This window comes from Doryrhamphus excisus, chromosome 18 (genome assembly GCF_030265055.1).
Source record: "Doryrhamphus excisus isolate RoL2022-K1 chromosome 18, RoL_Dexc_1.0, whole genome shotgun sequence".
Classification (NCBI taxonomy): domain Eukaryota; kingdom Metazoa; phylum Chordata; class Actinopteri; order Syngnathiformes; family Syngnathidae; genus Doryrhamphus; species Doryrhamphus excisus.
The window spans coordinates 7,537,193-7,549,844 of record NC_080483.1 but is presented as its reverse complement, the minus strand read 5'-3'; the positions used below and the strand labels follow the sequence as shown (position 1 = coordinate 7,549,844).

Genomic DNA, 12,652 nt, shown 5'->3' with positions numbered 1-12,652 from the left:
TTGTTATTGTTTAAATTTTGATTTTACTGCAGTTTGCACACCTGGAAGTAAGAACTACTCAAAGATGGATTTGACAAACTACTGTAGCTTTTTTCTTAATCAAATGTCATGACATAACCACTATGAACATAACGAGAAATAATAGTGGCAGCTCTGAAGTACAAACCGTGGCTCAAAAGGATTTAGTAATTTAACAAAAACGGTTAAACTATGGTAAAGGGCTGTTCATCTAGAGCAGTGATTTTCAACAACTGTGCCGCGGCACCCGTGAGGAATTATTCTATATCACTTTTTTTAATTAACATGTATTAATAATTTTCTGCAAATATTTATGTCATTGTCGCGTGTCATTGGTGTAAAGACTGGCAGAGCAATGTAGCTGATTGCCTCGTTCCTTTAATAGACTAGTGATGCACGTGGGAGGTAGTGGTGACATTTTATAACATTGTTGGTTAAATTAGTATGCGGATCAAAAGGATCTGCTGTGACGAGTCCGTAATCAGGAAAAAGCTGAAAGAAGCAAATAATGTTGGTTATTGGTGTGCCGCAAAATTTTTCCAACGTAAAAAACGTGCCGTGGCTGAAAAAAGGTTGAAAAACACTGATCTAGAGCCATTGTTCCATAATGAAATTACAGATAGTTTTAGCCCAGATGGACAAGGAGAAATTGTCAAGCATTTTAGGCTAAATTGTAGGCTGTGTGCCGGGGACGATGACAAACTTTGATGGTAGGTATAACGATTTGCAGGTCTCTACCAGAATTTGTCACAGTGTCACAATAGGAAATGACAGGAGATTGATAGCACTAATTTCCTACATTGGTGATGATACATCCTTGAAGATGCTTTGTGTGAAATGTTTTTCGCAATGATTTTGAAAACTGAACCTCAATTAGACAAGTTCTAAGACTGCAAACTATTTCTCAGTCCCTGACCCATCCTGACCTGCTAAATCTGATGACTCCATACCACAAAAAATATGTGCACAGTTTTGTATGGAACAATACACATATCTACACGCATTTACACAGAGTAGCCCTGCTGGACAGTGCTATCTCTTTCACTCAGTGGATCACGTGGATGCACAAGTTCAGTGTTTCATCCATGCCAAGCATCCTTTAGTGTGGTAACATGACCCACTGGGCAGGACGGCTTGCCTCGTGTGCCTCAGCTGGTTGCCTGTCATTAGGAAGTTTCCATTTTGAAGTCACCAGTGTTGCCTAGTGAGTGCCTGTGTGAAATGGGTCAGTGTAGTTTTTCATGCAATCTGACAGGTGATGAAGAGGATTTTTAGTGAGCCGAACATGAGTATACATTGCATCACATTGATTTACTAATCAAGGACAAAAAAGCAACATTACAGTAAATTGCATTTGTACCTGATTTGCATTATTATGCATTGCATGAGGATGGGTTGGTAGATACTGAACATCCAGTTGCTCCTAATGCTGCTCACAGTGTCAAAGCGCTTTGAATGCCTTAAAAGTGAAAACATTTACTTAAATCACTTTACCTTAACCAAGGAAGCGTTGACAGGATTGACTGATTTCATGATTTACTTCTGATTTAAGTGATGGTATTAAAAAAAGAACGCTAAACTATAGTAAAGGCCTGTTCATCTAGAGCCGTGGTTCCATAATGAAATTACAGATTTAGCCCAGATGGACGATGAGAAATTCTGAAGCATTTTAGCCTAAACTGTAGGATGACAAACTTTGATGGTCGGAATAACGATTTGCAGGTCTCTACCGGAATTTGTCACAGCGCCACATGCAGTGGCAATAGGAAATGACAGGAGATTGATAGCACTAATTTCTTGCCCCTACATTGGTGACGATACATCCTTGAAGATGCTTTGCATGAAATGTTTTTCGCAATGATTTTGAAAACGGAACCTCAATTAGACAAGTTCAAGGAGATACCTTACCAAGACTGCGAACTATTTCTCAGTCTCTGACCCATCTTGACCTGCTTTATTCTCCACATTATTATTATTATTATTATTTATTATTACTTCTCTTCTTTTGTGTCTGTTGTTATATGGGAGCCAGGCAACGACATTTCGTTGGCAGTTTCACTACTGTGTTTTTGTGCAATGACAATAAAGGGAGTCTATCTATCTATCTATCTAAATCTGATGAGTCCATACCACAAAAAATATGTGTACAGTTTTGTTTGGAACAATACACATATCTACATACACACAAGAAAATATGTGGCGAATGTGCCGGCACATTAGCCACTTCATTTCATTTATTGTGTGATTTTAGTTTTTTTCCAAATAAGAAATCTTGCCATGTTTTAATCTTGCAACATGCTTGACCGCAATGAGTTATTTACTAATACATTGGGATTTGTTCGCTATTTGATCTCATCTCAACGACTTGGTATTAGGATGCGATGTTTCACACGCGGAGCTAATTTGTGTAAAATGCATAATTTTGTGTGGTCCACTGCGTGCTCCCCTCTTTATGCATGTGCTAAGAATCCACATACTTATTTTTGCTCATCACCCCCCTTCGCCTGCTTGTCCTTCTCACCGGCGCTCGCTCACCACAAACGGCGGCAGTTGAGAATGACGTAGTCTCCCTGGCAACCCTGTGTGCCAGTAGCTGAGAGTGTGTTGCGGGAAGCAGCGGGGGGAGTGTTTGAGGAAGGGAACATGAAAGAGGATTGGGTGGGAGGAGGAGGGACGAGGTGAAGCCAGTTTATTCATAAGCACTCTATTTCTGCCTGTGAAAAATTCAGCCTGACGAATCCACCCCTCCACCCTTCCCTTGCCATTAACACAGTCTAGCACCGTGGACTGACACCAGTGCAGGACTTCGAATTTCATCTTGAAATCCTTATTTTTTTTGTTGCTTCTTTCATTTCAGTCGCTGAATATCAGGAAGGACTTGAATGAAGCTAAAGCATAAGCGGATATGTTGCAGGGCTTGCATAAGCAGCATGGGCTTTGTTGTGGGTGTCCTAGTCGATGCCTTGCTATATCATGCTGCTTATGACGCAGTTGCTGTAGCATTGCAAGGGTTCTCCCTGCTCTGGGAAACCCTGCCTGCCTCTGTGTTTTTTGCTTATCTCGACTATCCTGCAGCACACAGTGGGTTAATTGTCATATACATGCAAGAAATCTGTTTGCGCTTGCACAAGTTAAACTACAAGTGCCATTGTTGTGTTAGAGAGAGACCCAATTCCTACAGTGTGATACCCACTGCATAGGAACCTGCATTGAAAGTGGTCAAAGAGTGGACTATTCAGAAATGGTAGAATCTAAGCCCTTTGGTATTTTGTCCTCTGTGCTACAAGCAGCAGCAGAGATGAGTCATTCGCGTGTGAATCATGACGTCATGCTTGTCTTTCTCTTCTTCTTCCTCTTTCGCTTTGTTCTTTAGGGATCCTGAGTCCAAGTCCGACCATGTTACTGCACTGAGACCCGGGGAGAGAAGCGAGAGGCCCCAGAGGACCCCCTTTGCTGGCCTGTTGATGTGCCCTGTCGTCCTCCCTCTCTGACTGGCTGGTTGGCTAGCTGCTCCCTCTTCAGTTCACCTGCTTGCTGTAAATATATTTGCAGCTTCTTTTAAAATAGGTCTATTAATAAACAGCTTGTGAATTTTTTTTGAAACAATGACCTCTCTCCCTCTCCAGTCCAACCCTGAAGGCTAAGGCTGACTATGGACTGCACTTTGCCTCCTGCTGCAGTCCAACCCAGTACACTGCCTTAGTGGGTTCTTCACATCATCCTACTCTGAGTGTTTCCCATCCACACTTAGTGTAAAACGTGCGATCTGATACCACCTGGAGGTAGATATCATACATGCATTATATACACACATTCTATGTGTTTATGCTGACTTCTGTTACAACTTACAAAGTTTGACCCCCCCGTCCCCTCCAAACATTCAGCAACTTCTGGGTCGTGCACCCAACCTCCCTTCCCCCCGTCTCCCACCCTCTCCCTCTCCCAGAAGAAGATGTCAGTCAGCCTGACAGCAGACATCCAGAAGGAGGGAGAGAGTGGGTCACTCATCGAGCCCTGCGGTCGAGGCAAGACCTCCCCTCAACCACAGGGCACCAAGGAAGGGACAGGAGAGGGTCTGGAGCTTGAGGATAGCACCCCGCAGGATGTACAGGTGAGGAGGAAGGAACATATTACAGCACACAAATCTTTTTCCAGTTGATTTGAGTATTACAGGTTATCAGGTTATGCATGCACCAACTTCATCAATTTGTTCAGTAGTTGAAGAGCATTTATCAGGAGTTATGTGGCCTTCTTTTCCTTCTCTAGAACAGTTCCTACCTTTCCACTCTTATTTTACACACAAAACGCTCCACCCAAAATAGACCTAGTGACATTCAAGCAAATGCGTAACATTAAAAGCGTGAGACAAAACGGCATAAATGTTAGCAACACGAGCTGAACTGCTAACGTGATACTCACATTTTAACATCAGCATCAAAACTAAATGATCAAACTGACAGTTCCTACTTCTGGAGCTGATTGATTGGAACAGTTCAGAGGGAGTATGATGTCTATGAGAAAGAGGTTGCTTTTTCATGATAACACGAAACTGCAACTACAAAAGCACCTCATCTAAAAAAAAAAGGGACATGCATATGATGAGGGACATGCATTTCACTTGGATCATCCTTAAGAAAGTCAATTTTGCACCTTTAATCCCAATCAAGTGCTTTACAAAACAATTGGAAGCTAACATGTCATGAATTACTTTTATAAATATACACGTTTTCATTAACTTGGTTCTGTAATGAGTTTTAAGCCATTCCTCTTTTTCTTATCCAAAATCAATAGCTCACCACCAAAGGTTAATATTACAGAAGAATATTTTTCACGTCCACTGTGTAACCTTTCACTTAAAAGTCTCATATGCCTTGCAGAAACGCACTCCAAACCACAGTCATGGCAGGAAAAGGGCCAAGGTAAGCTATTCAAAATATGTGGTCCTGATTTTTCTAAATCACAGATTAAAAATGTTCAAGCAGTGCCAGTGCCTAAGTGTATGACTAAAGAGTGGATGTATAACTATAATGTTTAAGGGTTTACTGTCGTAACATTGGCTGAATTGGATCACGCTGGTTTTGTTCTGAGTCCACATAATCTGCCTGCGGAAAGCATCCTAATGAGCTCTGTGGTATTTAGCCTCTCTGTGTTTGCTATCTGACGCTTAAGCCCCTCCTCCATTCCCCATAGAATTACTTTGTTTTTTGTTTTGAACAAGATTCATCATATATTTATGCTGCGACACAGGATATCAGTCAATCCTCCTGTTTTCCCCCGGAAACTCCCATACAGTGGCTTTTTTACCCTTTAATACCCTTCCAAATAAATTCTAGCGGTATCAGTACGGAAGTGCTTGACTATGACATTGGTAAAAAGTCAATATTAAGCATCTCTGATGTTATTTCATTTTGATTTTTTTCTTCATGCCGTTTCAGTCCAATGCTAAACTGAAGTTGGTCAGGAGTCTGGCAGTATGTGAGGAATCGTCTGGTCTGTTCTCCAATGATGGCCCTCCAGAATCGGTACAGTTCCTTTCATGGTCTTATGTGAAATGCTGAGCACATCACCATCAATTTGTGGCAAATGAGAGCAGCGCAAAGTTGTTTTTTTATTCAGGATATCATACAGCTCCACATCAGCTGTCCATCAGACAAGGAAGAGGAGAAGTCCTCCAAGGATGAATATGAAAATGAAGAAAAGGAGAAGAAGGACAAGACTCCACGGAAGATGTTGTCCCGGGGTAAGTTTCTGTTTGTAATAACATCAGATGATCTTTGTCTAGTGTTTTTGCAGGAGGTCCTCAAAAACATTAGGCGCTTGTCGTATAGATGATGGTTGTTGACTAACATATTTACAGTACATGAGATCCCCAGGTGGCATTTGCTGACAATGACTGACAAAAAAACATTGAATAATTGAGACGCCCATGAAAATGGCTGTTTCGACACTCTTAACACAAACCAACTGGAGTTCAAAATTCATTTTCTCCCTCACTTACAGTGCAACCAAAAATAAAACGTATGTTGAACACACAATATAACTACCACATGTACTGTGCGTGGATGTAAATAAATACTTACACACTAATATACATGCAAACATGCTAATTCATAATTCGCAAGCCATGCTGGGTAACCAGTCGGAAGTATACTTTGCAGGTTGTGAAATTAGCATAAAATAGTATTGTTTTGAATGTAGGCAACATGCCTTGAGGGTTACTAATTAGTATAAAATGCATGTACACTAACAATCAAAACTTCGAGACTATATTTTTCAACATTATTTTTATTTTGACGGGTCAGAATATTGGCATACAGAACCAAAAATCCAAACATTTCAAGAATAATTTCAATACAAATAACTTGGCAACTTCCAAACATAAAGTCACAATAGTAAATACCACCTTGATGCACAGTGGGGATGCTCATCCGGGTGTTGTACCTGCTGGGTGTTTCCTGTGCTGTACGACTGGCATGGCGAGACCGGTTCTGCAAGTGTTGCAACCAGTTGTAGCGATCCTCTCGCCCTGGACGTGGTCTATTGTCAACAGAGCGTGTTGTGGTATTTATGCAGGTTTATGATTATGGGTTGGAAACCCATACGCCTGGTTATATCACTGTACCTCAAACAGGCGGCCACCATACCCAATGCCGGAGACTTTGTTCATGTGATAGATGTGGCATGATTCCGTTCACTGGATTAACAATGCTGGCCTTTTATGCTGGCCTTTTATATAGGCTTCCAAAACCAATCGTTAAATGATGCAGATACCCACTGAGTATAACATAATATACAATATACAACATAACAACTCGTCATTATTAGTTTGTATAAAATGTATATGCCAGTGTATGTGTAGGTTATACAAGAGCACATTTTAGGTTCATCCTGAAATGTATCTGAATTACCCTAACTTCTTGTGAGGTGTGTATATACAGTATACTCTACATACTTCACCCTCAAATAAAAAATAATTTATAAAAATAATCATCTATTGTAGGTCCTAAAACAGCAAACTCAATATGTTTTCATAATACAAAATAAGAATACTACGGAAGGGAGCCATTCCGTAGCTTTCTGAAACTGTGACCCCCCCCAAGAACAGCTGCCACACAGAACAGAGCAGATGCCACACAGATCCATACTAAAAAGTTTTAACATAGACTATTGATGTCAAGGTAATTCCTCACAGTTTTTTATGTTCCTTTCCTTTGGCTCTAATTATCCACCTCTCCCTCATCCTTTCAGCAGAGACCCTCAGGCATCATTAGACTCTGAGAGCAGCACAGATCAAATGGCCTATCCTGCTGTCTAGTGTAGTGGAAAATAGTGGAAAACGATCCCTCGAATAGTGTGTCTGTTGGTGCGTGTGTGCATGTCTATGTGGATGAGGGCGCAGAACTGCAACAGCTTTATTTTTCCTGATGGTGGGATGCTGGCAGATGTGTTCTAGGCTTTTTAGCCATTATGATGAGCAGCAGTCTTGACTCCCCATCTCTTTTTTTTCCTCATCTGATTCTTCTGTCGTTGTATACACATTTGACTTTCCCCCTCTGTATCTCTGTCAGACTCCAGTCAGGAATACACTGACTCCACGGGTATCGACGTTCATGAGTTTCTGGTCAACACACTGAAGAACAATCCCAGGTGGGAGCTTGTTGCTCAGTCATTTATCTAATTTACACATGCATTGGCAATATCATTGGATAATAATCCAAATTAGTTTATAAGCTGCATGCCAAACTGCTTTGAATAATTGAATGTTTGTTTTAATCGCACCTATGATGATGTGCAATTAACATTTTGACCACAAGAATGACAGGGAAAGTAGAAAAAATCCCAGTCAATGAATGTGCATGCTCTGTAAACAACTGTAGCCACTGATCTTCCTCCCATGTCCCCCACTTTGGCCTACCAGGGATCGAATGATGCTGCTCAAACTAGAACAAGATATCCTGGAATTCATTAATGATGACAAGTAAGTCATGTTCTTCAAGTGCCTATTTCACATCCATTTGTATTTATTTATAGATCAGGCCGAGGTGATAAGGTTGCCAGTTAATAAGGAACTGGTTGTATCTGTCTATGGTCTCTTGTTTGTTGGAGATGCTGCTTATCAATGCCAAATAGTAATTCGTCATGATAGTACAATGACAGATTGAAATCTCTTGCTATTTTTTAACACCTATTTTGTTAGATAAATCTTTTCAGTCCACTCGTCCAACTCTGTGCGTGTTTTATCTTGTAGCAACCAGTATAAGAAGTTCCCCCAGATGACGTCTTATCACCGTATGCTGCTGCACCGCGTGGCTGCTTACTTTGGCATGGATCACAATGTGGATCAGACGGGCAAGGCTGTCATTATCAACAAGACAGGCAACACGCGCATGTGAGTGTTTGGAAGCACTGCTGAGAAATACTAGAAATGATAACTTTATTACTGTACAGTAGATTTTCACAGGGGTTAAATTGTGGGACCCCCAGTATGATATATGCCCATAAAAGTCCAAATCCAATCGGCCTCACGCTCTTATAAAGCAATTTAAAATATAAAATGTGTAGTTACTCATCTTTAATGGATGATAATGTAAGATGTGAACAGATGTTCACGTTGTAGGCACTCGGCTATGGTGCATTTAAGGACTGGCAAAGTGCGAAATCTCATTGACTCTCAAGACTAGGAGTGAATGAGAGTTTATATTACTTAATACGAAATTTATATTAACGTTATGGACCAAAAATCTGCAAATTTGAGCCATGAATGTTTAAATCCACTGTATAATGCCACTGTATTTGTGTCTCAGGAACACTATTGTTTATAGCAACGTACAGCATATTTGTGACAAAATATGGCTGTTGGTGGCGAATAACTGTTTTGTGACAGATTTTGCATACTTTTTTGGTAGTATAGTTTCTGTGGCTGATTTTTTTTGCCACATTGTGCTTCGAATTTCTCGCCTTCACTTTATCATGCCTTTTCAAAAATGTATTGAATAAATAATGCAGTTTTGGTTGTTAACCAGAACATGGGTATACTGTATTCAAGCACAATTTACGTGTTTTTACCCTTAAATTAAATTTTTTGAAGGATTAAAAATGGCTAAATGAAGTAAAATAAAAATATAAGGCATTCAGAAGACTCATTATGATATATACTATGCTACACTGGTCACTAGGTGTCAGTACTGTTAACTGTAATGTTTGAGACACACAAGCACCAGTCTTGGTCAACTTTTATTGCCGGTTTAAATTATCTCACAGGCGCAATAATCCCTAATAAGGGCTACTTTTACGGCTGCAACCCACCTCAATTCAACGCTTAACCTCAGAGGTCACGTCTTGTCTGCCCGTCACTCTACTCCCTTAGTACTGCAGCACATTACATGCGCATGAGTCTTATTTCTTAAATGGCTTATTTTCTCTGGTTATGTTTACCATACTGGGTAATGAAAATGTACAGTTTACTATAGGGGTCTCATTTCTCAATGTTAAACATATTTCAGGTTTTCTATGCTCCAACTATGAAAATATTCCATTTACTGTATACATAAGAAATCTTATTTGGCGGAAATTCACTTCTGGTTAACCAGAATAAATTAATCGTGAATGTATGGGGGTCAACCGTATACTGTACCTTGACAATCATGCCCATGGTTTGCACCTGCTTTTTTTGTAGCCCTGAGCAGAGGTTCTCAGAACACATCAAGGATGAGCGTAATGTCGACTTCCAGAAGAAGTTCATTCTCAAGAGAGATGATGCCAGCATGGACAAGGATGATAATCAGGTATGTTGTACAAGTGCACAATCTACAGCATGTTATATCTTCTAAAGGTATAATAATATAGAAATGACACTTGGATACACTTTAGGATACTCATTGTAGAGCTTGTATAGCAGTATAGATTTACTATCCACTTAAAATGAGTGAACACACAGCCATCGTCTATCAAATCGGGACAGCCATTTGTCTAATTTGGGCACCTTATCATGGCCATGCAGCAGAGTTTCATCAGGGGAGGGGAATCATGCTCTGCTTAACAATGTCAGAGTACATGCTGGAGTTTATTTTTATGTCAAAGAACCATAGCTCCCTAGTACCAGCAGCACTCATGCAGTCCCAGACGATGACACCGCCACCATTTTTGACTGTAGAAAAGATACCATTTTCCAGCTACTACTTGTGTTGCCAGCTATTTAGACAATGGTGGCTGTGTTGACTTTAACTACTGTCTTGCCTGTTATATTTATTTAAACAAAGAAATATGCATGTTTAAATTTGCTTTTCAGTCTCCAGATGTTTTTTTTTTGGCATACTGTATAACATATACATATAAATGTGTTAATTATGCTTTGTACGACCCCACCTACCCCCCCACGTTAGATCCGTGTGCCGCTGCAGGATGGGCGGCGTAGCAAGTCCATCGAAGAACGAGAGGAAGAATATCAGCGGGTACGGGACCGAATCTTTGCCCGAGAAGTAAGTTTTGGATCTGGGTCTAAATTAATCTGGTTCTACCAGATATGACTTCATTATTTACATTTATAAACATTGTCTCGGCAGTGTGTCGAAGCATCAGCTAGTTTTGAAAGAGATGTGAAATACTTACTGTAAAAATGTCCATATTGGGCCATAAGTGCCTCTGTGAATGAAGTCTGTCATAATGTGCAGGTGTCCTTTTTCTTACAGTCCTCTCAGAATGGATACATCAATGACAACAGGTAAGATGATGCAGTGCTATTTGTTTTTTTTTGTGTCTTTCATGATAGCGGTAGCTTTCACCAATAAGTCATATCACCTGAACCTAGTTTTGTATGTATAACCAATATAACGACTTCTATGAACATATGTAGCTTATTGTAAACTGTCCTAAAATATTTTGGAATAATTGTGGAAATGTTCTTGAAGTACTTTATTCCAAAGCACCCTGGTCATATTAGTATATTAGGCAGAGAAAGTGGTTGTGAAGGTTGCCTTGTTTGCATTTTTTCCTTCATTCCTCCTTTTCCAGGATCACAAGTCATGCCTACCCCCGACCCCCCATTGTCACGTCTTGTAACCCCAGCGTTTTCTCCCAATATTAACCCCAACAGACTTTCCACTGAAGGCTACTGCTCTAGCTCTCAAAAGAGGAGGCAAATCTTTAGGTATTTGGGGTGCTGTTGACCTTTCTTGCGTGTGTGTTGCCATGCCCATATTTGAAAGTGGATTAGTGATGATAGTGGTGACTTGTGGTCTCTGCTTGGCATAGTCCGCTGATTGATGGATTGATGGATTGGCTATTCCACCCAACTGCACCGTGGGGCTCCCATGGCCCATGCATGGCTGCTTTGTGGTTTCACTGAGAAGTGACTGGTGTACTTACCTTTCTACCTACCATCCACCCACCCATTGTATAAAGTTGTTGCATTCCTCCACAGCAACATGTTTGTTATGTGGTTGACCTATCCTTGTAGTTTTCGTAAGCATGTCACACATTGCCATATGATTGTCGGCAGATTTTAGAGGTAAACTGGAACTAAGAACCAAAAAAGCAGCACCTGCCAGACCAAGCAAACATTGTTTCTGTTGAATCGAGTCTTTCAGTTTGACTTGACGTTTGTTCAATCAGCGTCACTATATTTTTATAGTAAAATATCAAGGGAATCTTTTCATTTTCCGGTACTTAATTTCTTCTGTGTAAGAGACACTTTCTATGTTGTCTCTGTCAGTTACACATTGCAATGTAATGTTAATGTAATGTATGTTTTTGCCTCAATGCCTTAATATATAGATTATCACTGTGGGTTGTGGTCACAATGCTTTCGAAGACATGCTAGCATACACGTAATATGTTTTTTTTTTAAATCATTAGACGTTTTCAATGACTCACAGGCAACTATTTCATAAGTCCCGCTCATGCCCCTACAAAAACAATATGGGGTCAAACGTTGGGGTTTGATATTTGTCAGACAAATAACAATGCAGGGAACACAGTAGGAGAGCATGTTTTTGACACATTTTCACCCATTTGTGTGCGGCAATTCAGGTGTTAAGAGTTAACTTGCACACAAAAATACATGTTATCCATGAGGCACACATAATATTGTGTTGCAGGGCTATATATGTAGACATGGTACATACCAAATGAAAGATTACAAGATACATTGCAAGCATAACTTTGACACATATTTAGCCATAAATGTTTAGCCAAAATATATACTGCAATCTACACCACAACATAAACACAAAAAAGGTTGTCTCACATGAAAATAGTTAATTTTAATTATTTTTTTAATTAATACACCATGAACTATTTACAATTTTCACATTTGGAACGGAATTGTGTGTATGCAAACATTTGCGTGTGAATGTATTGAAATTTCCCCTCAATGCAATCTCGTCAATGCTACAAGACCCCATGACTTTTCACTTCCTGGTTGCCCAGAGATTATAGAGAACTACACACCTCCACACAGAGATACGAACCCAGACCTCCGAACCCAGATCTCCTAACTATTTGGCCAACATGCTAACCACTAGTCCACTGTGCAGCCCGGTCGCAAATTCTGAATTGTACAATACTTTAAATTATTTGCTGTGGTATTGTCAAAAATATCTGCCAGCCTTTCAGGGGTCCTGTTCTCTCGCTAGCT

The 12,652-nt window shown here is 40.2% G+C and overlaps 1 protein-coding gene across 14 annotated transcripts in view; it reads left to right on the top strand.

Annotated features, from left to right (window-relative positions):
* LOC131106083 (R3H domain-containing protein 2) overlaps window positions 1-12,652 on the top strand; it is a 43,857-nt gene that overhangs the window by 17,838 nt on the left and 13,367 nt on the right. For 8 of the 14 annotated variants that reach the window (XM_058054825.1, XM_058054828.1, XM_058054829.1 and 5 more), the window contains 13 exons: window positions 3,392-3,554; window positions 3,645-3,800; window positions 3,903-4,129; window positions 4,896-4,937; window positions 5,454-5,540; window positions 5,635-5,758; window positions 7,587-7,665; window positions 7,937-7,996; window positions 8,267-8,407; window positions 9,695-9,803; window positions 10,401-10,496; window positions 10,689-10,738; window positions 11,111-11,164. In XM_058054825.1, the coding sequence (XP_057910808.1) occupies window positions 3,971-4,129; window positions 4,896-4,937; window positions 5,454-5,540; window positions 5,635-5,758; window positions 7,587-7,665; window positions 7,937-7,996; window positions 8,267-8,407; window positions 9,695-9,803; window positions 10,401-10,496; window positions 10,689-10,738; window positions 11,111-11,164 (1,001 nt within the window). In that variant the 5' untranslated portion in view covers window positions 3,392-3,554; window positions 3,645-3,800; window positions 3,903-3,970. The remainder of the gene's footprint in view (window positions 1-3,391; window positions 3,555-3,644; window positions 3,801-3,902; window positions 4,130-4,895; window positions 4,938-5,453; window positions 5,541-5,634; window positions 5,759-7,586; window positions 7,666-7,936; window positions 7,997-8,266; window positions 8,408-9,694; window positions 9,804-10,400; window positions 10,497-10,688; window positions 10,739-11,110; window positions 11,165-12,652) is intronic. The other 6 variants (XM_058054833.1, XM_058054826.1, XM_058054830.1 and 3 more) reach the window with 3 other exon arrangements.